The 22902-nt window shown below is 48.6% G+C and overlaps 1 protein-coding gene across 1 annotated transcript; it reads left to right on the top strand.

Annotated features, from left to right (window-relative positions):
- Positions 1-368: 368 nt before the first annotated feature.
- LOC144108062 (neuroglian-like) lies at positions 369-16284 on the top strand. Its single transcript, XM_077641343.1, has 7 exons — positions 369-515; positions 1762-3048; positions 6427-6825; positions 8399-8517; positions 10074-10317; positions 11561-12852; positions 15961-16284. Exons 1-7 carry the CDS (start codon positions 452-454, stop codon positions 16189-16191), a joined length of 3636 nt encoding a protein of 1211 aa, XP_077497469.1. The 5' UTR covers positions 369-451; the 3' UTR covers positions 16192-16284.
- Positions 16285-22902: the final 6618 nt, after the last annotated feature.

Below are 22902 nucleotides of genomic sequence, written 5' to 3' on the forward strand. Positions count from 1 at the left end.
CAGCCAAGCCAAGCGACGCCCTTCGCACGTGCTCCGATCCGTCATTTGCGACGTAAGCAAGGACACGTTTATTGCGGCGTGAATGGCACACGTGTTTACACTTAGTGAACCAAACTTGGTTAATTTTTCTCGCTGCAGTGATGCCGCTGGAGCGGCGAACTCTCTCATATCACTCGTGTGTCTCTGCTTTCTTTCGAAGGGTGTAACTTTAACGCTCCGCAAGGTCATTCGCCTCGTGTCGGTCTTTCCGCAGAGGCCTGTACGCAGCGTCGCCACTGCAATCACCGCAAAAGGAGGAAGGGACGTCCGAGAGGTGCTGCATTACGAGCCAGTCAGCTCTCAGATGTTCCCCTCCCCACAAAGCGACTCGTTATTCGACACAAAAAAAAAATTAAAATATGGTGTGGTTGAGTCGTTCGTCGGAGGAGGCATCAGAGGAACTAAAGACGGCATGAATGTGACCAGCCAGACAAGGAACGGCTGCAACATCGGTACTTGCGGCAACACCATGGCAAGTAAGAAAATACGCGTCGCCTTTGCTTACGTGCATCTGATATGCAGGGTGTTTATGCTAATCAGAACCATGCTTTCGAGAGAAAAAAAATAGCGCGCTGTAGATACATTCGATTATTTTACGGTTGCAAGCAGTGATCGTGAAAAGGCCAGAATATACTTCTAATGTGCCGAAAGTGCACATTAATGACGAGAGCCCAGCTGCATTTTTGTAGCTAACTTAAGAGCAAAGTTTTTTAAGAGAGGAGTGGAAAAGGCCCATTTAAGATTTTTTTGTTGAAAGAAAATTGAGCGCGGTTAATTTTTTTCAGCCCAGTAAAAAAACACGGGTTTTCAAATGGCGAGTGACTAAACGCCCTCGCGTCCCGATGCCAGCTACTGAAATGCGCCTCTTCTGAAGGAATTCGCTCGCACAAAGCCGCAGTGAATAAGTATAGAATGATGATGAACAGAAGGGAAACGACCTCGGCGTGAGTCATTTCGCATCATCATCACCATCAGCCTGGTCACGCCCAATTCAGGACAAAATCCTACCCTTTATTTCTCCAACATACCCTGTCATGTGCCAGATGTGGCTGCCTTATCTCCGCAAACTTCCTAATCTCATCCGCGAACCTAATTTGCTGCCGCCCCCTGCTACCCTTGCCTCCTCTTGGAATCCAGTCCGTTATCTTGCACTCGCATTACATGCCCTGCCCATCTCCGTTTCTTGATCTTGATTGCGACTTGGATGTCATTAAGTCTCATTTGGACCCCCACCAACTCTGCCCTCTTCCTGTCGCTTAACATTTCACCTAACATTATTTCCATAGCTCGCTGCGTTGTCCCTAATTTAAGTTGAACACTTTTCATTAGCATCCACATTTCTGCCCCATATAGGACAGCAGCGGTGAGACGCACCTTTTACAATATTTCCTGTTGCGGGATAGTGGTAGGCTGCCATTCTTTTCTGAAATTTCACGTTGGGATACAACACAATGATCTATGAGGCACGCCGCCTTTAATAAACAGCTCTGGATTAGCAGCCGCTTTAAGCACACTTTTTGCAACCAAATTCTCAGTACCTACATGTATTTACACTTCACCTCTGTCGAAAAGCGGTCTCCTTCCCTGGTGATCGAACCCGCATATTCGCGTTACACAAACGAGCGCCGCAGACACTTACCCACCACGGCCAACCTTTCATATGCCCCTAATTTCTGCATGAGGCAAAATTTAAAATAAAACGAATGGTGTTGTGACACGCAGGAATGAAGGTTGGACCAGTGCAACCTCTGGTGCTCCTGCTGCTTGCTGCAGTGGCAGTGGCCACCACCACTCAGCTGCCCTCGCCGCCCACCCTGGTGAAGCAACCACCGCACGAAATGTTGTACAGGGTGTCTGGCTCAATAGGTGAGACGGACAGACCCTTCGTTTTGGAGTGCGAGGCCGAGGGAAACCCCGAACCCAGCTTCAAGTGGACAAAGAATGGCCGGGAGTTTGACCCGACCCACTCCGACGACCGCATCACTCAGCAGCCAGGCCGCGGCTCACTCGTCTTCACCCAGCCGAGTGACGAAGACGAAGGGATGTACCAATGCGAGGCGACAAACCCTCACGGTACGTCCGTGTCCAACTCCGTCTGGGTGCGCAAGGCCCAGATAGGCGAGTCCGCCGATGGTCCGCCTAAAGTGGTCCGTGCCGTGGAGGGTGCTCCACTGTCCCTGGAGTGTGAACCGCCCGTGGGAGGATACCCACGCCCAAGACTCTTCTGGGTCATCGTCCAAGCGAATGGAGCGCTCCGCAACGTCATTTCTGCGAGGATCACGGTCGATCCAGAGGGTAGATTACACTTTTCATGGGCTGAACTGGATGACCAGCTCTCAGATGCTGTTTATGCTTGCACGGCGGCATCGGAATTCCGGCATGAGTACAAGTTTGTCAACAAGGTCCAGCTGCAAGTAGAGCCAGTGCCAGGTGCAGAAAATGCTCAAATTGCGCCAGTCCAGCAGTACGTGTCGCCACCGAACATTACGGCCCTCCGAGGTCACAAGCTCAGGCTGTACTGCATCTACGGCGGTTCGCCGTTGCCTCAAATCTCCTGGACCAAGCAGGGAACTGGGAGTCTTACACCAGCGGAACGCTACGCGTACGACAATGTCAACAAGACGCTGGAGATCAAATCGGTGAGCTTCGAAGACGAAGACACGTATGAGTGCCAAGCAAGTAACGGAGCGGGGCCAGACCAGACGCATACCGTGCACGTAAAGGTGGAATCAGCGCCGTATTGGCAGCATGTTCCAAACAACACCGTAGCGGCCGAAGGGGAGAGCGTCCGGTTTGAGTGCGCCGCTGGGGGTGTACCCGAACCTGAATTGCAGTGGTTCGTCAACGGTGTGCCTATCGAGAGGGCGGAGCCTAACCCGCGACGCAAGGTCGAAGGTCCCGTGCTCAGTATCGAGACACTGGCCATGAGCGACACAGCTGTATTCCAATGCAACGCCTCCAATCCTCATGGATACGCCCTCCGGGATTTCTACGTGAATGTAGCCGGTTCTTGACGAGTTTTTTTTTTCCTCTCGATACCTTTGCCTATCATAAAAGTATAATCATACGTTTGTCAAAATAAAACTGTCTGCATGTGTCTTCGGCAAGCTCAAAGGACGTTTTAAACCTTTTGTGTCGCGAGGGGTCAAATGTAACCCAATATTTGGGCTTCCTCTGAGCGCCTGTCGACAAGTACAGGTCATATTTTAACCCAGTTTGTAAGGCTCTGCCACCTCAGGAATGAAAATAAAAGCTAATTTATATAGTTTCTCAGTTTTTCATTGGTATCTCAGCCGGATCGGGAGCAACTTGAGCTTGCACTCATGGAAGTCTGGCACGTGGGAGTTTTTGCTTGGAAATATTCTGGTTGTTCTCAAACATGCCTGGTAAGTTTCTTCCTTTCCCGTGTGTGACATTGATCTATCTAGTTTATAGTAAAAAAATAATGAGCGCTCTATGCTTACCGGTACTCAAATACTGCACTTAACCGTGAAATGGGGATCTCCAGTAAACAAACTACTTGCGGTTTCGATTGCTGCTGGGTCGCCAGCTAATCAATAGGAATAAATTCATGCAGCACAATAATGTTCAAGTACTCACGAAGAGCAGTAATGGAGGGCTGCCAATGCACTAAACACCACCTCCCGCGCATCTCGTCAAGAAAAAGGTGCCACTGGGGTTCCACTACTCGTAAGGAAGCACGCGCCAACTATGAGCGTGAAACATACCGCGTCCCATTTTGCATTCACTGATCTGCACCTCTTACCAATAAAAACCAGTCCTTTCAACGTGCAGTGGTGGTGGTGGTGGTAAAAACATTTATTAATTATAGAGAGAGGTGTTGGGGTCCGTGACCTGAAGGGTCACGCCCTTACAACCACTAGGTGGGGATGCCTAGTCAGGCAACCCATTGGCGGTTGCCGCAGCCCGGGCACGCTGCGTTAAGGCCCATTGGGCCTGGAGGGTGCAGCAGCCGGACAGGGTCGCCTCCCAGTCCTCTCTCAACGAGCAGTGCCGTATAGGTTCAAGGGGGGCGAACATGGCAATTCATTTACAGTATTTTTTTTTTTCATAGTTCATGCTCTCTTGAATGGTGACTGGGGTGATTTTTGTCCCGCATTTTCAGAGCGGCCATCACGCTCAGCGGGCATATTTCAATGACTTTTTTGGGCGCGTTAAATAACGTTCGAGGTTGGAAATTGTTGCAAAAGTATTATTTGACTCTTGCTAATTCCTGGGGCCCAATTTCTACAAAACTTTTGTTCGAAACAAAGGGCATCTTAAAGAGGGTTATATTTTTCGTATTTGAAGGCACCTGATGATGCAGCACTTGTCATATAAACAAGATAAATATTTTTTAGCATGTGATAGGACATGTTGGCGATATTTTACTACCCCCAGGGGGCGCCTCAGTTTATCTAATAAGGACCGGCGCTACACAGAATTTCTTCTGGGCGCAACAGGGCGCAATCTATATACGTAGACTCGCGTAATTTCTTGTTAAATTTCACGATAAATTCGCCGTTTGTTTGCGGATGGTGACGGCCTCGTGTGAGTCAGTTGTTCATTGGTCGACGGTGTAAATGAGAGCCAGTAATCGTTGTGTGAAATGCGCATAAAGCTTGCGTGAATGCGGAGCAGTAAACGCTGGACGCACGCTTCAGAAAGAATTTAAAAGCAATAACATCGACTTTGAAGACTTGTACAACGAGTTCACGACAGATTTAGATGATGATAATAATAATAATAATAATAATAATAATAATAATAATAATAATAATAATAATAATAATAATAATAATAATAATAATAATAATAATAGGTTTCTGGGGAAAGGAAATGGCGCAGTATCTGTCTCATATATCGTTGGACACCTGACCCGCGCCGTAGGGGAAGGGATAAAGGAGGGAGTGAAAGAAGAAAGGAAGAAAGAGGTGCCGTAGTGGAGGGCTCCGGAATAATTTCGACCTCCTGGGGATCTTTAACGTGCACTGACATCGCACAGCACGCGGGCGCCTTTACAGATTTAGAAGTGTAATTTTTCGGCCTTTAGGAATACAGGTAAGCAAGAATGGACGATGGCCATGTGACTTGCTCAGGAAGGAAGCTAGAAACATTCTCACTGTCCAGTGAGTTTTAACTGCTCAAGCTACCAAGGTTTTGCGTTTTTTCGTGCTCAGAAATTTGAATGACCACTTACTGCTAGTTAACCTCCCTCCCTTTCCGTTTGTCTCTCTCTCTCTCTGTACTGCTGTAGATAAAAATATATATGGTTAATCTTGTTTGCAGGCAAAAAGCAAGACTATTTTCGCGGAGAACGCGTGCCTTGCACTCTCTGTTCGTGTCACTGGTGTTCGTTACCAAGCCAGGCCACGCCCTCCACACCTGATCCGATACGTGATTCGTGACTGAGGTAAGACTTCTATTGCAGTATGAATGTCACACATGTTTATACCCCGTGACGCCATCTTGGTCAATTTTCTTTTTTTCTCTGATACCACTGGACCGGCGACCCATCCGGTATCCGTCGTGTGGCTCTGCTTTCTTCCCAAGGGTGCAATTTCGACGCCCCGCAAAGTCTTTCGTCTTTTCCGTCGTCCTGCTGAAGCCTGCACGTAGCTTCGCCCCTGCAATCACCGCCTGAGAAGGAAGGAGCGCTCACTAGGCGCTGCATTTCGAGGTCGTCAGCTCTCCTCAGACGTTTCCGACGCCGCTAAGCGACTTGTTATTCTCCAGCACAACTTTAGATAAAGGAATGGTTGAGCCATTCGTGGGCGACGACGTCAAAGCAGCCAGAGACGGCTTGAGTATGACCAGCCAGACAAAACCCCGCTGCGTGTATCCCCGCAGGAACTTCTTGGCAAGTAACAAAATACTCGTCGTCTTCGCTTCTAATAATAATAATAATAATGGGTTTTTTGGGGAAAGTAAATGGCGCAGTATCTGTCTCATATATCGTTGGACACCTGAACCGCGCCGTAAGAGAAGGGATAAAGGAGGGAGTTAAAGAAGAAAGGAAGAAGAGGTGCCGTAGTGGAGGGCTCTGGAATAATTTCGACCACCTGGGGATCTTTAACGTGCACTGACATCGCACAGCACACGGGCGCCTTAGCCAAACGAAGTATTTGCTGCTGTCCTTCTTCAGCCGATCAATGAGTCCCACCATGCAACAACTCAAGTCTCAACGAGAATACCGTGGCCAATAGGCGAACATGTAGATGCACATAACCCAATTCACAGCACCTTGCCGCCACCAGCCGAATGTTTTGCAAGCCAAGCCAACCGACACTGTTCCACCTGCTCCGATACGTTATGCGTGACTTTGGGAGGGAGAAGTTCTTTGCAGCTTGAATGGCACACGTGTTTAACCTCGGGACGCCATATTAGTTGGTTTATTTTGCTGCATTGTCACCACTGGAGCGGCTAAAGCGCCCATATCGCTCGTGCCTGTCTGCCTTTTTCAAGGGGTGTATTTTTATCGCGCCGCAAGGTCATCCGGCTTGTTTTTCCTACGTGCCGCAGAATCCTGCATGGCGCGTTCCCTGTGCAATCACCACAAGAGGAAGAGCGTTAGAGAGGTGTTGCCTTACAAGTGTGTCAACGCTCCTCAGCCTCACCAAATCCCCCTCGCCCTCGAGCCCTCTGATATTCTCAGCTCCGAAATGAAAACGCTCACTGTCTTTTGTCGTTCGTCGCTGAAGATTGTCACTGCAGCCATAGACGACCCGAGTGTAACCAAGCAGACGATGTCCCACTCCACCTGTCGCCGTGGGAATAGCGTGACAAGTAAGAACGGAGATGTACTACCTAAAGTGCATGCAATATAACGGCGTTTCAGCTAATGAGTATGAAGCTTCGAAGGGGAAAAAAAATTGGCGGCGGTTTAGCTCTGGTTAAACCTGGAGTGACGGGTTAGCTACAGCTGGCGGTGTGAAACTTCGTCACGTGACCAACCGCGTTTTTTAGCCGGCAGCTGATCCGCACCACGTGACCAACCACGTGACAGCGTGGCGGCGCGGCCACAGGGTGACGCGCCGCCATGCTGAAGGCTCGAAATGCTACCGTAATGTAGTCATCGATACAAAAGTGTGCGCTCTGCGCATATCAGACCAGTCTTGGGCTTTATGCAGAACCAGGTCAAAATATTTTAATGTCCATAAATAATTAATTAAAGATGATAGCTTAGTTATCCTGTTAAATTCCCGTTTACGCTAAATTTCTCAATGTAAATGAAGCCACAAGATTTGCAAAAATTTCGAGTGACTGCACGCTCCCAAATCGCGATGTTATTTGCCTCAAAGGACGCCGTACTGAAGGAACTCGGTTGCACGGAGCAGCCGTGAGTAAAGCAGGACAGAGGTCGCAGCGATCGTTCCGGACACTTCATTTTCTTACAGTCACGAAGCTGCAGCTGGAGTGCAACCAAACCATGTCTGTTTTGATCAGTAGCACACATAATTTCGTACAGTCGATCATGGTCGCCCGCTGATGTTTACCACATTTGCACTAATTTTAACTATGTACATCAAAATTACCTCAACATTGCGCTGTCTGCGCCAACCGCAGAGCATGCTCACTCTTCATGGCTTCAAACCCAGCAATTCTGGACAAGAGCATTTTTGAACGGGAACCAGTTTATGAACGCAGATTGTAAGATTTCGTTATAATATTCAATATACCCGCAGATCTCCAGTCGGCAGGCTTGGATTTTTTTCCTTACCAACGTTCTTGCTGTCGTCAAAAGCGTCCTCCTTGGGTTTCTATGGTAGCCTTAACTGGAACCACTCTATGCGAGTGGTGCAACCACCCTAAAAGAAAGGTTTCGCCACATATTCGGAAGATTGCACCATTACCATCGATATTTCCGCGACAATATCTTACAATATTTCAATTTTTAAAGTTTCCATCCAAGATGTTTGACATGTAAGCGCAGCGCGCACGTCTCGAGGCGAAATTGAAACGAAGCATGTGTCGTGTTTCTATGGCAGTCTTCTTCATTTCTTCATGAGCCACCCGCCGCGGTGGTTCAGTGGTTAGAGCGCTCGGCTACTGATCCGGAGTTTCCGGGTTCGAACCCGACCGCGGCGGCTGCGTTTTTATGGAGGCAAAGGCGCCCGTGTGCTGTGCGATGTCACAGCACGTTAAAGATCCCCAGGTGGTCGAAATTATTCCGGAGCCCTCCACTACGGCACCTTTTTCTTCATTCCTTCTTTCACTCCCTCCTTTATCCCTTCCCTTACGGCGCGGTTCAAGTGTCCAACGATATATGAGACAGACACTGCGCCATTTCCTTTCTCCAAAAACCAATTATTATAATTATTATTATTCTTATTAAGGATGTGTGGTATCTGATATGCAGGAATGACACTTGTCCCAGTGGTGCTCCTCCCGCTCCTGGCGCTTGTTGCAGTGAATGTGGTCGCTACCAGTGATCGACCACTGAGGACGCGGATCTCCGGGTCTCCTGAGGACGTCGAGGTGATTTTAACAGCATGTTTAGTTCACGTATACGTTCTCTCGTAACTGCTACCCGCATAAGTACCACACAAAGTTTCAATGCTGGTCAGATGTTTAGGGGAATCCCCCAGGGTTAGAACCCCAGGCTAGGACGAACATTTAACTGCGAAGTTTCTGAAAAAGCTGTATATCTTTCCTTTGTTGTCGCATGGTTGCGCTTGGGTGGATCATCATCATCATCACCCTGACTACGCCCACTGCAGGGCAAAGGCCTCTCCGATGTCTCTCCGATTAACCCTGTCCTTTGCCAGCTGCGGCCACTGTATTCCCGCCAACTTCTTAACCTCATCCGCTCAACTAACTTTCTACCGCCCCCTGCTAAGCTTGCCTTGTCTTGGAATCCACTCCGTTACCATTAAGGACCAGCGGTTATCTTGCCTTTGCATTACATGGCCTGCCCACTAAGTCCATTCCTTCCTCTTGATTTCGACCAGGATGTCATTAAGACACGTTTGTTCCCTCATCCACTCTGCCCGCTTCCGGTCTCTTAACGTTACATCTATGATTTTTCATTCCATGGCTCGTTGCATTGTCCTTAAGCTGAACCCTTACATATATGATTTTTCATTCCATGGCTCGCTGCATTGTCCTTAACTTAAGCTGAACCCTTTTCGTTAGCCCCTACATAGGTGAGGTGAGTAGCCGTAGGTGATTACCGGTGAGCTACAGCTTTTGTATACTTTTCTCTTGAGGGATATTGGTACACTGCCATTAACGATCTCTGCCATTCTCCATTAGCTCTTATCCCAAACTGTTCCAAATCCTGGCTACTGAACACCTCCTGTGAAGAGGCGTTGAATAGAACTGGCGAGATCTGCATCCTGCCTGACACCCTTCCTTATTGGAATTTTACACTGATTTTATGAACGACTACGGTAGCTGTACAGTCGTTATAGACATCTTCCGGTATTTTCATATAAGACTCTTCTGCACCCTGATTCCTTGGGTGGATGCCAATTAGTAATTGCGCCCCTATTAAAAATATACTCCACCTATTCACCAAATCTATTCCCCCAAAGATTTGGCAAACACTGTTCACACTTCGAGTTATTGATCCATTCGATCTCGCCCTACCATAAGCTTGCCGTCCCGGTTAGCTCAGTTGGTAGAGCGACTGCTCCGGTGAAGCGGTGGTCCCGGGTTCAAGCTTCGGACCAGGCCCCCCTGTCCCACCTCAAAAGAAAAACGAAAACTGCATAATCCTGAAAGTCTGACGCCTGGCTATAACTAAGGCCCTGAAAGCAGTGTAGAATCATAATGGGCATATATGACGACCCGAGAGAATTTGCATAATTTATGAGGTTGGGAAGTGGTTGTGAGCACTGTGGGCATATTCCTTAGAAAAATCTGAAAAAATTACGAATATTTTCCCACGCTCGATATTGAGGAAGTATATGGAACGATGGAAACTGAACTGACTCCATTACTGGCCGGCTTGGCAAGTGACGTCGACTACACCGATAGCTTCGAGAAGATTTCCTCGAACAACTGCCAACGGGCACTGGTTGTTCATGCAGGTAGTTGCCGGCGGGAGCGCAACGTTTCGCTGCAACGTTATATCGGACCCTTCTCTGGAGACGACCATACAATGGCTGTTCAACGGGGAGCCTATAGACTTTGGCGCCCATCCTCGCCTGGTGCGTCTGAATGACAACAGCCTCGTCGTCTCCCGCGCAACTGTGCGCGACTCGGGTGTCTACACGTGCGTGGCAAATACCTCGGTGGACAGTGACCGCGCGCAGGCCAGTCTCATCGTTCAAGGTACGTGCTCAACTGGTTCAAGACTTCCGAGTGCACATCTGAAGGGGTACAGGGACCAAATATTCTGCAGGGTTTACATAATGAGGCGTAATACATAAGTATAAGCGCGTATCCCCACGCAAAATTCGCTTGCGCTAAGTAAATAAGTCCAAAAAAATTTTCCGCGTACTTTTTATATAAGTTTCAGCTACCGAACTACGGGTGTGACATCTAGAACGAATATGACATGTAGAGCATCAAACAACTGCAAATATTAGCTTTTCCTTCACTCGCTGTCATACCAGCCTCTTCACTCTAAACAGAAATGATGTGGCTCAGTGGTTAGGGCGCTCGACTACTGATCCGGAGTTCCCGGGTTCGAACCCGACCACGGCGGCTGCGTTTCGATGGAGGCGAGACGCTAAGGCGCCCGTGTGCTGAGCGATGTCAGTGCACGCTAAAGATCCCCAGGTAGTCGAAATAATTCCGGAGCCCTCCACTACGGCACCCCTTTCTTCCTTTCTTCTCTTAGTCCCTCCTGTATCCCTTCCCTTACGGCGCAGTTCAGGTGCCCGCCGAGATGTGAGACAGATACTGCGCAATTTCCTTTCCCCCAAAACTAATTTCCATTTTCAGTGAAAAGGAAGTCAGTTGACCTTTTATAAATGGGTGTGCGCTAGACGGCAGCCTACACCCTTTTTAACCCCATACAGACGTAATCGTGCTTATGGTGCGGAGAAGGCGAGCGTAAGGGTTGAAGCGAATTAAAACGACAAAGCATCGAGTAGAGGAGGGCGGTGCAAAACGCGAAACTTTGTTACTTAGCACACCATTACAGCTGCCTTCTTTCATGTGTATTTTAAACATACAATAATATTGACTGCACGCTTGGCTGACATCATTCGCCAAATGTTTACTGCATCTGAACTTAAGGCTGACAAGACTGGTCTCTTCTAAGCCGAGAAAAAATGTTAAGCGAGATTCTGTGGTCACTGAATCAGCCTTCACGATAGAAGCGCAACACATATTAAGCTTTGTCTCAAAGTAATTTTTCGAACTACGTATTTTTAGTCGCATTTCTACAATGCCAGAAAAAGCGGGGCAGGGTAAACAAGAAGTCAAAGCGCAAAGCGTCCACGCAGACATAATTATTGCAGTACTGTTGCTACGCTTACACGAGATATTGTTGCTCATATTCAGTTCTTAACTTCTCTACCGCGTAAATAGGAGTTGTCCTTTTTGCTCAGACGCTCTCTTCTTACAGATGTTCCCAACCCTCCGGAGGTGTTAGGTGTGGTGTGCGAAAGGGACAGAGCGAATTTACAGTGGAGGCCTAGAGGGGATAACAGGGCACCCATCCTGTCCTACGCTGTCCAGTACAACACTTCTTTCACTCCTGGCACGTGGGAGAACGCCGTCGAGAACATCCCTACAACTGACACAGAATTAATGTTGGCGCTTAGCCCTTGGACAAATTACACCTTTAGGATAGTGGCCCGCAACAAGATCGGTCTCTCAGCGCCTTCTGAGCCCCCGTCGACGGTATGCTCGACTCTCGAAGACGTGCCCTATAAGAATCCAGACAATGTCATCGGCAACGGAGACCGCCCAGACAACCTGGTCATCACATGGACGCCTATTCCCTTAATCGACCACAATGCCCCGGGCTTCTTCTACAAGGTGCTCTGGAAGCGCCTTGACCTTCCAGATGACACGTGGAGCTCGCACATTGTGGAGGACTGGAGGCAGGACAGGCACGTTGTGCCCGGTCAGCCCACATTCACTCCGTACAGGATCAGGGTCGAAGCACACAACCGCAAGGGCCAGGCAAACACCGCCGCTTCCGAAGTGATCGGCTACTCAGGAGAAGACGCGCCTCTTGAGGAGCCCAAAGACTTCAATCTGATTCAAGTGTTTAGCCCACGGTCAGCGGAGTTCTCGTGGAGTCCCGTTAGCGCGGAGTCGGTACGAGGTCACTTTCGTGGCTACAAGGTCCAAACGTGGACGCCCGAGGAGGGCGAAGGATTGCTGCGAGAGGTGGTGGTGGCGGCCAACAAAACCAGAGCGCAGCTAAATGTCTTCCGCCCTTACGCACGCAACGTGGTCCGCGTCCTTGCGTTCAACAACAAGTACAACGGGCCACCATCGGAGACCATCGAGTTCACGACGCCCGAGGACACACCCGGGCCTGTCGATGCCCTTGAAGGCATCTCGATGGGCTCAACAGGTTTTTACTTGACTTGGAAGCAGCCGCAGCAACCGAATGGCGTGCTGACGGGCTACCACATCTACTACCAGGAAATCAGAGGCACTTCACTGGAACCCGAGAGGCAGCGACTGCCTCCGGTGCGTGACCCGCTCCAGACGAAAGCCAGGCTAACGGGCCTCAGGCCTAACACCGTGTACCGAATAACTGTGCGGGCGGCTACAGCGCTGGGACCGGGTGAACGCTACTTTATCGAGCTGCGGACGGGTGACCCTTCGGAGCGCGTGCCGGACGTACCGGACTTCATTTGGGCCAAGATTCCGGACAGCGGTGGCAATGCGAGCATCAAGGTGAGGCCCCTGTCACGGAAAGAGTTTAATGTTCGAGCCCACTGCAGGCTTGGAGAGGCTTAAACTTCACATTATCCGCAGCTCATCTAGTTGCTTATGTATCGTTCCAGCTTTAGCACTAAGCTCTTCTTGACAACACTGGCATTACGCTCTGACTGGCTATTTCTTTACTCTGCCGCTAAATCACGCCCGTTCAAATAGTTGACGTAACTTTAAGAGCCAAAATACAAAATGTAGTAAGTTCTTAGCACTGTTAACTTAAGCACGTACGAACGGCTGGCGCCGGAGCGTCCTCAGGTGCTGTGAGAGTGTTGTTATAGAAGTTGCTGAATTTCTTCAGCAATTATTTTCCTCTTCACGTGAACTTAAATAGCGTTCATGTCAATGCAACTATAGCCGTGACAGCCTCCTGACTCGAAATATGGTTCTTACGTCATACGTAATCTTAGATCGTAGGAGAATATGCGTGTTTATAATGTCTAATTACCTGCAAATAATTACGAAAAGTTGACTGGGATGGACGTGTGATCTGAATAACAGACAACCTTTAGTCTCTCAGAATGACAGATTTTATTATCTTCAGCAATGGTTCCAGGCGAGATAGTAGCTCATAGTTTCATTGAACATGGCACCTTATGCGCAGTATTGCGGTAACAAGAAAACAATGAAGACTAGTGAGGAGAAGGAGGACACAATCGTAAGACTTTTTTGCGCGGATTTTTCTTTTACTGATTTGAAAACCCTCTCCACGAAAGCAGCGTTCGTTTTACAGGGGTCGGTGCAGCCGGATCATATTACAATGAAAGACTATTCGCACCATACACACCAGCATCTGTCAGTGTACACTACTCAGCTCTTACATAATGATTTGCCCTCTCACATACAGACGCAAAACACTATCTTTTTACATCCTTCTTGGAAGCTTCGGCATCCAGTTTATTATCCACGCCTCTCATACATAATTATCTACCCAAACACGCTCCCGACACGAACAGTCAATTTATACGTCATTCTTAAGACGTCCCAAATCATAAGCATACATGTTGCACCAGCACTTAATAAGCCACAACAAAGTAATAAATTCCCATGCATATTTTTTCTAACATTAGTTGCCTCACGCAATTAAGGGGGTATGTACTGCTGGTTGAAAGAAAATGATGGTTAAATGAATCAAAATTGATTGGCTGATCGAATGAAGTCGAAGAGTGCGCGGTGATGAGGACCCTAAGTCGAAGCGGTATGTGACGAATGATTGTTAGGCGAGAGATCCACTACCGCCAGGTGCCAGATTCTCGTCGGCTTCAGCGCTGAGCAAACCCACAGCAGGTGGTGAATATTGTCCGCGGTATTCGTGTACTTGCAGACTTGACAACAGGGGTGAATTAATGTCTCGAAATTGAGACCACTTTCGTGTTATGACAGGAGTGAGGGCAACCTTGACCCGGATCCTCCGAAGCGCAGCATCCTCTTCTCTGGTAAAATAGCGCGCGCGGGAAGGGGGATGGGGGGGGGGGGGGGGGGGGTGAGTGGTTACCGCACGCGGAAGTGAGAGCAAGTGTGTGGTGGCGCCGGAGGTGCCTCTTTCTCGTTAAATGAAGAGTGGCACCATTCATATTGTCAGGAGTGGTGACTGCGATCCGGAGAGCAGAAAGACAACTAAAATGGCGTCTAAAGAAAACTATTTATTTGGGCTGATTTGCGCCAACAATGGGCTGAATCACTCCGCGGCAGCGTAGCAACAAGAGTGCTCGGCCGTCGTCGAACAAAATGCCCGCCGCTCTCGGGTGTGCCCAATTTAAAGCTGATAGCTAACTTCCGATATAAAGCGTGCAAAGTCACTAGAACATTCCGGAATATGGTAGAATCGGCTCCGCCTGGATGCGGTAAATCGAGATAAATCTGGTCGCGTCTCGCATTCACAACGTGATGAGGCGGCGTGGCGGCAGCTTTGAAGGTTGAACACACACTACAAGGGTTCGCGGCAAAATTTAGAAGAAGAAGCAATAACGAGGTTGGCGTCGCTTTGCGCGCCGCAGAATCTGCACGGCTTTGGAAGTTCAGGAGAACGCACACGGTCAGAAGCTACGCGATATAATAAGCAAACCTGAACCTACAGTATCTGGCTTGAACAAAAGCTGCTGGATGAGACATTTTTTTTTCTTCAAGACAAGACAGAAAGACTAACAATAGACTGAGAAAAAAGATACAAGACGCGCATTGCCTTGTCTTCTTTGTTTTGTCCTCTTTCTTCTCATACGCCTTCGTGTTGCCGTAATAGAGCGAATGCGCTGCACCGCCGAACAGATAGAGTTGGTTATAATTTAAAGAAAGCAGAGGCAGACTTCGTTATCACGTAGAGAAAGTGATTGAATGACAGTAACAAGGTAACCATGTGGGCTAGTTGGTGTGTATCAGACATAACTTCACCAGCGAAAGAACGGGACACCAGGAGAAGAAGACAAGACAACGCTGGACTGACAACTGAAGTTTAATCGAGAAACGTCCTGGGTCACCAAACGACGCATGCGTATCAGGCTCACAAAAAACCCCTAAAAGACAAAAAACCTATGTGGCGAATCACCTAGGAGAGGATGCACGCACCATAATTGGCAAACAAAAAACAAACAAAAAGCACAAAAGCACAAAAAACACATAATTTGCCTGTCAACCTTGCACTCGTACACTTTTGCTCAGGAATCTAAATTCCTTGTCAGTGAGATTTAAAGACGGTGCACTGACGCATGTGTCACTGCCTTGCAACCTAATATGGTAGGCCTCCAGGATTTCCCTCTCCTCCTCCCTCTCCTGCTGTTTTTTGTTTGCCAATTATGGTGCGTGCATCCTCTCCTAGGTGATTCACCACATAGGTTTTTTGTCTTTTAGGGGTTTTTTGTGAGCCTGATACGCATGCGTCGTTTGGTGACCCAGGACGTTTCTCGATTAAACTTCAGTTGTCAGTCCAGCGTTGTCCTGTCTTCTTCTTCTCCTGGTGTCCCGTTCTTTCGCTGGTGAAGTTATGTCTGATTGAATGACGTGTCTTAAAACGGCGGTTGGTGGCACAGCAGCGAGCAGGGTGGAGTCATGTGATTGGTTTGCTTGGACTTGCAGGTGACGTGGGTTCCACCGACGAGTGGCTATGCGGGCAGCGACTTCTACGTGCAGTACCGGCGCAAGGGCGAAGAGACGTGGCTGAGAACCGGTGTGGAGACACATGGCGAGAGCGTACTGCTCAGCGGACTAGAAGCAGGCGCATTCTACGAGTTGCGGGTCGTCGCCGTCGATGGCCGATTCGAGACCGCTTCGCGTACTGTGGAGATCCAGACAGGAGGCCTCCGCTAGCGAACCGGGCTACGTGTGCATCGGAGTGTCATGAAACGTAAACAATACAGACGAAATGACTGCAGTAAAACGAAAAAGTCTTCATTTCATTTATTAATACTGTCACGGAGTTCTCACGGAGAGACGCTTCAACAACTGGAGTCGGCAAGAGGAGACGGTAATGGCGGCCGATCCGCGCTAGCACGATCGCAACCTCATCGTCTTCGCGGACAGCTTGCGCCACCTGGCAACACTAGGTGGCAATACTTTCAGCCCCAAAAAGGGCTTTAGCAGGAATGTAAAAGAAAACACTCAAGATCAACAGTAAAATTGGTAGCGCAAAAACAGACACCTGCTGAAAAACACAGGTATACAACAGCTAATAGAAAATCGCCTCTAAACACACGCATTAAATAAACAAAACGCATCACTTCAAAAAAAAAAAGACAGCAGCTCGCTTCAAAAATAGCCCTACCTATCTGGGTTGGTACCGTACACGAACCTATCTAAATGCTGCACGCATTTAGTTAATGATGCAGACAAAACAGCAGAGTTTGGAGGAGAGTTCCAATCACTGCAGCTTCGCGGAAAGTAACTAAAGTTAAGACAATCATTTTGTATGGTCGGTAATGGGATGAACTTTATTATGTGAGAAGTTCCCACTGCCAGAACGCCGAAATGAATAAACAAAATGCATCACTTCAAAAACAAGGAAAACAGCTCGCTTCAAAAATAGCCGTACCTCTCTGGGTTGGTGCCATACACAAACCTATCTAAATTCTGCACGTATTTAGTTAATGATGCAGACAAAACAGCAGAGTCTGGAAGAGAGTTCCAATCATTGCAGCTTCGCGGAAAGTAACTAAAGTTAAGACAATCATTTTGTATGGTCGGTAATGGGATGAACTTTCTTATGTGAGAAGTTCCCACTGCCAGAACGCCCAAATGGATTTCCCTTCCGAATGATGATCACCACTCTTTCTAAGTGGCAACTCCCGTGCATTTACTCTCAGGCATAGGCTATTTTAATGCGAAAGCATTAGAACTCCGTAGGGCCAGCAAAAACGCGTCGTCGGTCATAAAATTCGCCCATTGGCTGGAGGTAACTGACCTTACCAGACCAGAGCATTCCCATTGGATGGAATGAAGTGACGTCACCAGACGGTAAGCGACGTCACTTCCGCTAGTCATCCCCGGCTTGTAATGCTATGGCACTGCCAACACATAACGGAATTAGGCGTCCCTGGGAATTTTGTTTTCACGCCTCGGTTGTCGCATTCGTGTTGCATTTTGCACTGATCGTACTTAAAAAAAGTCATGCTGCGACGCGGCATAGCCCGTTTTCAGCGCTTCCAAATACACTTCTACAAGTTGCGGCGCCATGGAGCCGTGAGACAGCAACTTGAAATCCACCGATCATTGCTTTAAAAGCCTTAGATTTATTAATTTCATTTTATGCTTTGAGCTCGTGAGCTTCTTACACAAGCCTGTACGTGATTGCATAAAACTTTCTTTTTATGAGTTACCACGAGTCTCTTGTCGGCGACAGCTTTCGAAAAAAAAAAAACAACGGCGTCGTACACGTAAAACTTGTCCGATAAAACTTGCAGCACTCTATGCGCGTATAGATTGCTGAAACATGACGTCACAGGACATACCCAAACCTTCTACCGGACTTACACGATGAACACAGAGGTGTAAAGCTGATAAGACAAATCAACGCCTCCTTTATTTCAATTTCTTCCACATCGCCAGTTTCTCAGTGGGCGCAGTTTGGGAGCCTTTGTTCGTTTAATAGTCGCGATGTAGCACTACAAACGGGGAGGGGGGGGGGGCGAGGATTGGTTGCTTAAACGCAGAGCAGTGCCCTTGTTTAAGATTCAAAATTAACTGGAATTTAACCAGGAAGAATTTCTGTACAGTAGAGGAGAGTAGGGCAACAGCTGTTGAAATTTGCGAATCATCGCCTGGTTTTTATTATTCACAGATATCATAACGCCAATCTTGCTGAATTATTTGCTCCCACCCAAGTATCACGCTTACTGACTATGAAAAGACCAGCTGAAGGACAGCGCCATAAAATTTAATGCTTTTGAAACTTCGCAATTTCCCAGTTTGCACCACCCCTATGAGTGAAATGAGGCAGTTCATGGGTCAAATTAAACGCCCTCCCAAAATTAAGATAATAGTCTGTCTGGCAGTCACTGCAGAGGAATTTGGCTCCGTGGGCACCAGCACAATGTTTATGAGCCTAGCCGCATAAAAAAACACTGCATCCAGATACGATTCAAAGCTGCTTTGTTCTATGACTTGTAGTCTACCCTCTAACCAGAATTACCCTGTAAAGGAGTCAAGAGGAAGTATACGGTCATCTGGCGCACTCCCTAGTAGGGTCAAGGCATGTTGACCAAGCCCTGGGGTAGACTTTCATCATTAAAAATGCGGAATACTTAAAGTTGGCAACCACAAGATATTCTGTCCCCAAAGCATGTGAAGTTCATAGTTGCCAAGGTTTTACCGAGGTATAAATCTTCTCTAACTGCTAGCCTCAAGCCCACCTGTAATGCCTTTAAAGAACTCCTTCCATTGTCAACTGCATCAAGTTGCTTTCCTTTCAGGTGAGGATATGCCTTCGTGCCAGCGGTAAGCGTAGTGTATATTTACAGATCGAAATCTACCACTGGACTTAGGCAGCAGCGGTGCTGTTCAGCCATAGTGGCGTCTTCGTTATGGCGTCTTCGACTGGTCGCTCCCGCGATCCGGTTAGGATCTGGCAAAGTGGGAGCCGCTCTTGTTCTGAGCGCATAGCAAGACTAGCCAAGCCGAATTGTCAGCGAGTTTTTAGAGCAGAAGCGCAGGAGGCAGAAGGAGGAAGTAACTTCCGGAACCATGACGCGGCACCGCTGCTGATGTCAACAGTAGCCGCACGTAAGGTCTCTTGATTGCATTTAGCCGCACGTGGTCGCACATACTTTGCATCGCGGTCACCGCTTAGCCTGTATCGATCGCTGCCCCGGCTTTCCGTCCCACGGGTCGCTCATTTTTCGAACATCGCCTTGTGGATAGCACTGTCGTCCTCGTCTGAGCTGCTGCTGGAATCGTTGTTGTCATGCGACAGCAACACAGACCGCTTTCCTAACGTATGCTTATCCGGCGTTTCTTGAACATTTTGCCTCACACAGCGCGGCACCCGCAAAACACAACGCAGCAAACGTGATTGCGTCAAACACAATTGCTTCAGCCTATGCGCAGGGAACGCCGAGGCCTCGCACCGCTTTCGCAAAATGGCGGAAGTGGCTCTGTCACGTGAACTCATCTCGGAGCCGCTCCGACTTTTTTCTCGGAGCGCGTCAGAGCGCTCTGAGCTGGAGGCGAGCGCTCAGAAAGAACCAGCCGGTAGTCAGAGCGGCCGGTTTCGACCAGCCGAATGTGCGGTCGCCTCTCGGAGCGCTCTAGAGCGATCTAAAGCGACCAGTCGAAGACACCAGTAGTTTCGTGCCGAATGCTCTCGAGCAGCTGGTCTGACACCTGCAGGAATTAAAGCAATAGCGCTGACTTTAGATTATTTTGTCTCGTCATTTAATTCCGAAGCACTCGGGAAGCGAGAAAGCGTGTCATCTTTAGAAACAACCCTTTCTTGGTTTGTACTACGTCACCTTGATTGGGAATCTTCGCAAAACAAGCCTCTTCGTTGCAATCGTAGCGGGCATTCACGAAGTGGCTTTCTGAATATCTTTTTTGGAGGCCCGTACGTGATAAGACTCGACATAACCTCTGGCCGAAGATATAATCTTGAAGTCTCGTCCAACCATGGATCAACCATGGCCCATGTTTCTTTCTAGATCTGGGCTTAGCGCTTCTGTGCTTCTGTTAGCGAACGGGATGAGTAGACAACCGGTTGCCCGTCCTGTATAAGGACGGCTGCTAATCCGTGCTGACTGACGTCTACTGACTGACTTTTCTTGGTTAAAATAGGCAAGGGCTGACGTCTGTGAGCGGGTCGTTCGAAGCAAACTAAAGCTGTCATGTTGCTGGTCTGTCCAGACCCATGCGACGTCGTTTTTCAGCAGATCACGATGTGGCGCAGACAACGTGGATATATGTTAGGGACAAACATCTCCCCGAAGTTGATTATTCCAAGAAAAACTTGGATTCCCTTACGGTTTTGTGGTGGCGGCACTTGCATGATGTCTTCGACTCGGCTGGGGTCCAGGCACAGCCCCTCTGGAGTCAATGTGAATGTGGCGATGTAGCGGACTCTGGGCTGCAGGGGATTGCGCTTGTTCGTATTGAGCTTCAAGCTGTGACGGCTACATCGTGACAACAAAGCTACCAAATTTCGGTCGTGTTGCTCTCGCGACTGTCTCCAAAACAATATGCCGTCTACTACGACGGCTGAACGCCCATAGAGCATATAGTACCTGGAGTATCTCCCGCTGGAAACTTTCCGGCACAGAAGCGATGCCGAACGGCATGCGCAGGAATTTGTATCGGCCGTAGGGCGTGCTTATCGTGCATAAGCGGGAGCTCGGCTCGGCCAACTTTATCTGCCAGAATCCTGACGATGCATTTCGGGTAGAAAAGAATTTCGCTCCATGCAGCCGTGGTAAGATATCTTCTAACGTCGGCATGTGGTAGTGCTCTCTGAGAAGTACCTTGTTTAAGTCCGATGCGTCCAAGAATATGTATACGTACTTATTCTTTCTTTACTACTACAACCATGTGGCTCGACCAGGAAGTCGGTTTTGTTACCTTAGCAACGTCGCCGTCGTGTTCCACCTGGTCCAGCTCGGCTCTCACGGGCTCTTGAAGGGCGATGGCGATTCGTCTCACTGGCTTGACGACGAGGTTTCAGCTCCATGTCATAGGCGACGTGATTGCTCCCGGCCCTGGAAAACATCTCCAAATCCTTCTACTGTTTCCTTAGTTTCCGAGGCGTCCACATTGTTCGTGCTGCCAGTCAAACCTGAGCGTTCAGCCACCTTTCCACTCAGCGTAACAGGAACTGCCTGTTCCACGATAAAGAATAGCGCCACGGTAGATTGCGCTGTCTAGCGACCCGAAGCTCAACCATCTTGGCTGCATTTTTTGCACGGCTGAAAAATGACAGTAGCGTCGAGCGGCTATCTTGTGCTGGCTGCGTGGTTGCGTTTGCGAGCGTCGATTCGGGCATGACGCAACAGTTGGCTCCGCGGTATCTATTTTGCAGCAGCGTATGGCGGTGTTTGCTACGTCGACAGTCGCCGACCAGCGGTCGTGGCTGTCAATTGCCCTGACTTGCAGACTTTGAAAACCGTCATCCTCTGCTATTTCGACCTGTTTTTATCTTGCATCCTTGGCCCCTCGGTCGCGCTTCTAGTTGAACGACCCGCATGTGCGAAGTGTTTTCGGCCGCCACACTTGTTCGTTCGCCTTGCGCAGGGCACTTTGCTTTTCCGTATTCCGTGAAACAGCAGTTTGGGAAAATTCCGAGGCCAGCTTTCGATTTCACAGCATGTACGCAGGCCTCATCTGTTGTGCTCATTTCTGCCTCCCTGATTTCGTTAAAGTGGTCCTTCGCTTGTTCTCTGGCTCGGCATATTTCCAGTTTGGGCATATGACGGATTTTCAGACAAATGTTTCTGCTGAAGGTCCTTGTTTCTGACTCTTGTAATTATTCGGTTGCGTAGTAGACTGTCCTGTAGCTCTGTCCGAATTCACACAAGCGAGCAAGAGTTCTAATATCGATTAGCCACTTGCAAAGTACACGGTTAATAGGAGAGACATGGGAGAGGCATTTGCCCTGCAGTGGGCGTAGTCAGGCTGATGATGGTGATGATGATGACGATGAAAAAATTCGCCCTCGCGCTCACCTCGGGAGCCAAAACGAAACTCGTTGCCCGTTAAATTCGTTGTTGGTTTGTAGTGGGTCTAAAATTTTTCAATCAGCTTATTGAGGTCTTATTTTTCGCCCTCATTTTTGTGAATTTGAAGGTATAGAACATCCGCCTTGCTTCTTCAGGAATTGTCACAAGAAGTGTTGCTGCCTAAACTTCTTTAGGCTGCTTTCGTCGTCCGGTCGCAGTAGAAAACAGAGTAAACTGCCTTTTCCAGATGGTCCAGCTCTGCTAAGCGTCACCCGTACTTTCCAGTGGCTTTGGCGGTGGAAGAATCGTCGACGTCACACTTGTTTCTCTGGAGTGTACAGAGTCGATCACACATGTCTAGACCGCTTGAGTGGTGTGCTGTGAAGCAAATTAAATTAAATTTTATCGCAGCTGCTTTGCTGGGTAAAGGCACTGGTGCCTGCGCGATTCACATGTCTATTAGGCGGCTCTCCAACGCAATTATCATCAGTGAAAGTCAATACCTACTTCAAAATTTCGCTTTATTTCCGCCGGGTGGCACCACTAGAGCGCTCTAGACAAGTGTGATCGGCTCTGTACTAGGGATGCAGCTGGAGGAAGGGGCGGGGAAGAACAGTGGTGAACGCGGCCTGCGGAACACGTCGCCTTTAGACACAATGTGAACGGTCGGATGTCAGGGAACAAAGTGTGCATGATCAGACAAGAGTCCGCTTATATAAGAACAGGTACAAACATGAGCATGCGCACTTGATACCGCAAGGGGAAGCGTTACCCTTACACTCAGCAGAAATACTTTACACCGGCCGCCTTACCATGCACGTCAGAGCCGGACCCTGCGACATTACTAGTGTTGTTACCTTACTATAATGGCGTTTACATGACGGTG

Source organism: Amblyomma americanum, chromosome 10 (assembly GCF_052857255.1).
Source record: "Amblyomma americanum isolate KBUSLIRL-KWMA chromosome 10, ASM5285725v1, whole genome shotgun sequence".
Classification (NCBI taxonomy): domain Eukaryota; kingdom Metazoa; phylum Arthropoda; class Arachnida; order Ixodida; family Ixodidae; genus Amblyomma; species Amblyomma americanum.

Bases quoted from the DNA above. Each gene is read 5' to 3' on its own strand.
- LOC144108062 (XM_077641343.1), top strand. From the start codon at position 452: ATGAATGTGACCAGCCAGACAAGGAACGGCTGCAACATCGGTACTTGC. The intron at 516-1,761 runs GTAAGAAAATAC...TGTGACACGCAG, and splicing joins TTGCGGCAACACCATGGCAA to GAATGAAGGTTGGACCAGTG. The intron at 8,518-10,073 runs GTGATTTTAACA...TTGTTCATGCAG, and splicing joins GGTCTCCTGAGGACGTCGAG to GTAGTTGCCGGCGGGAGCGC.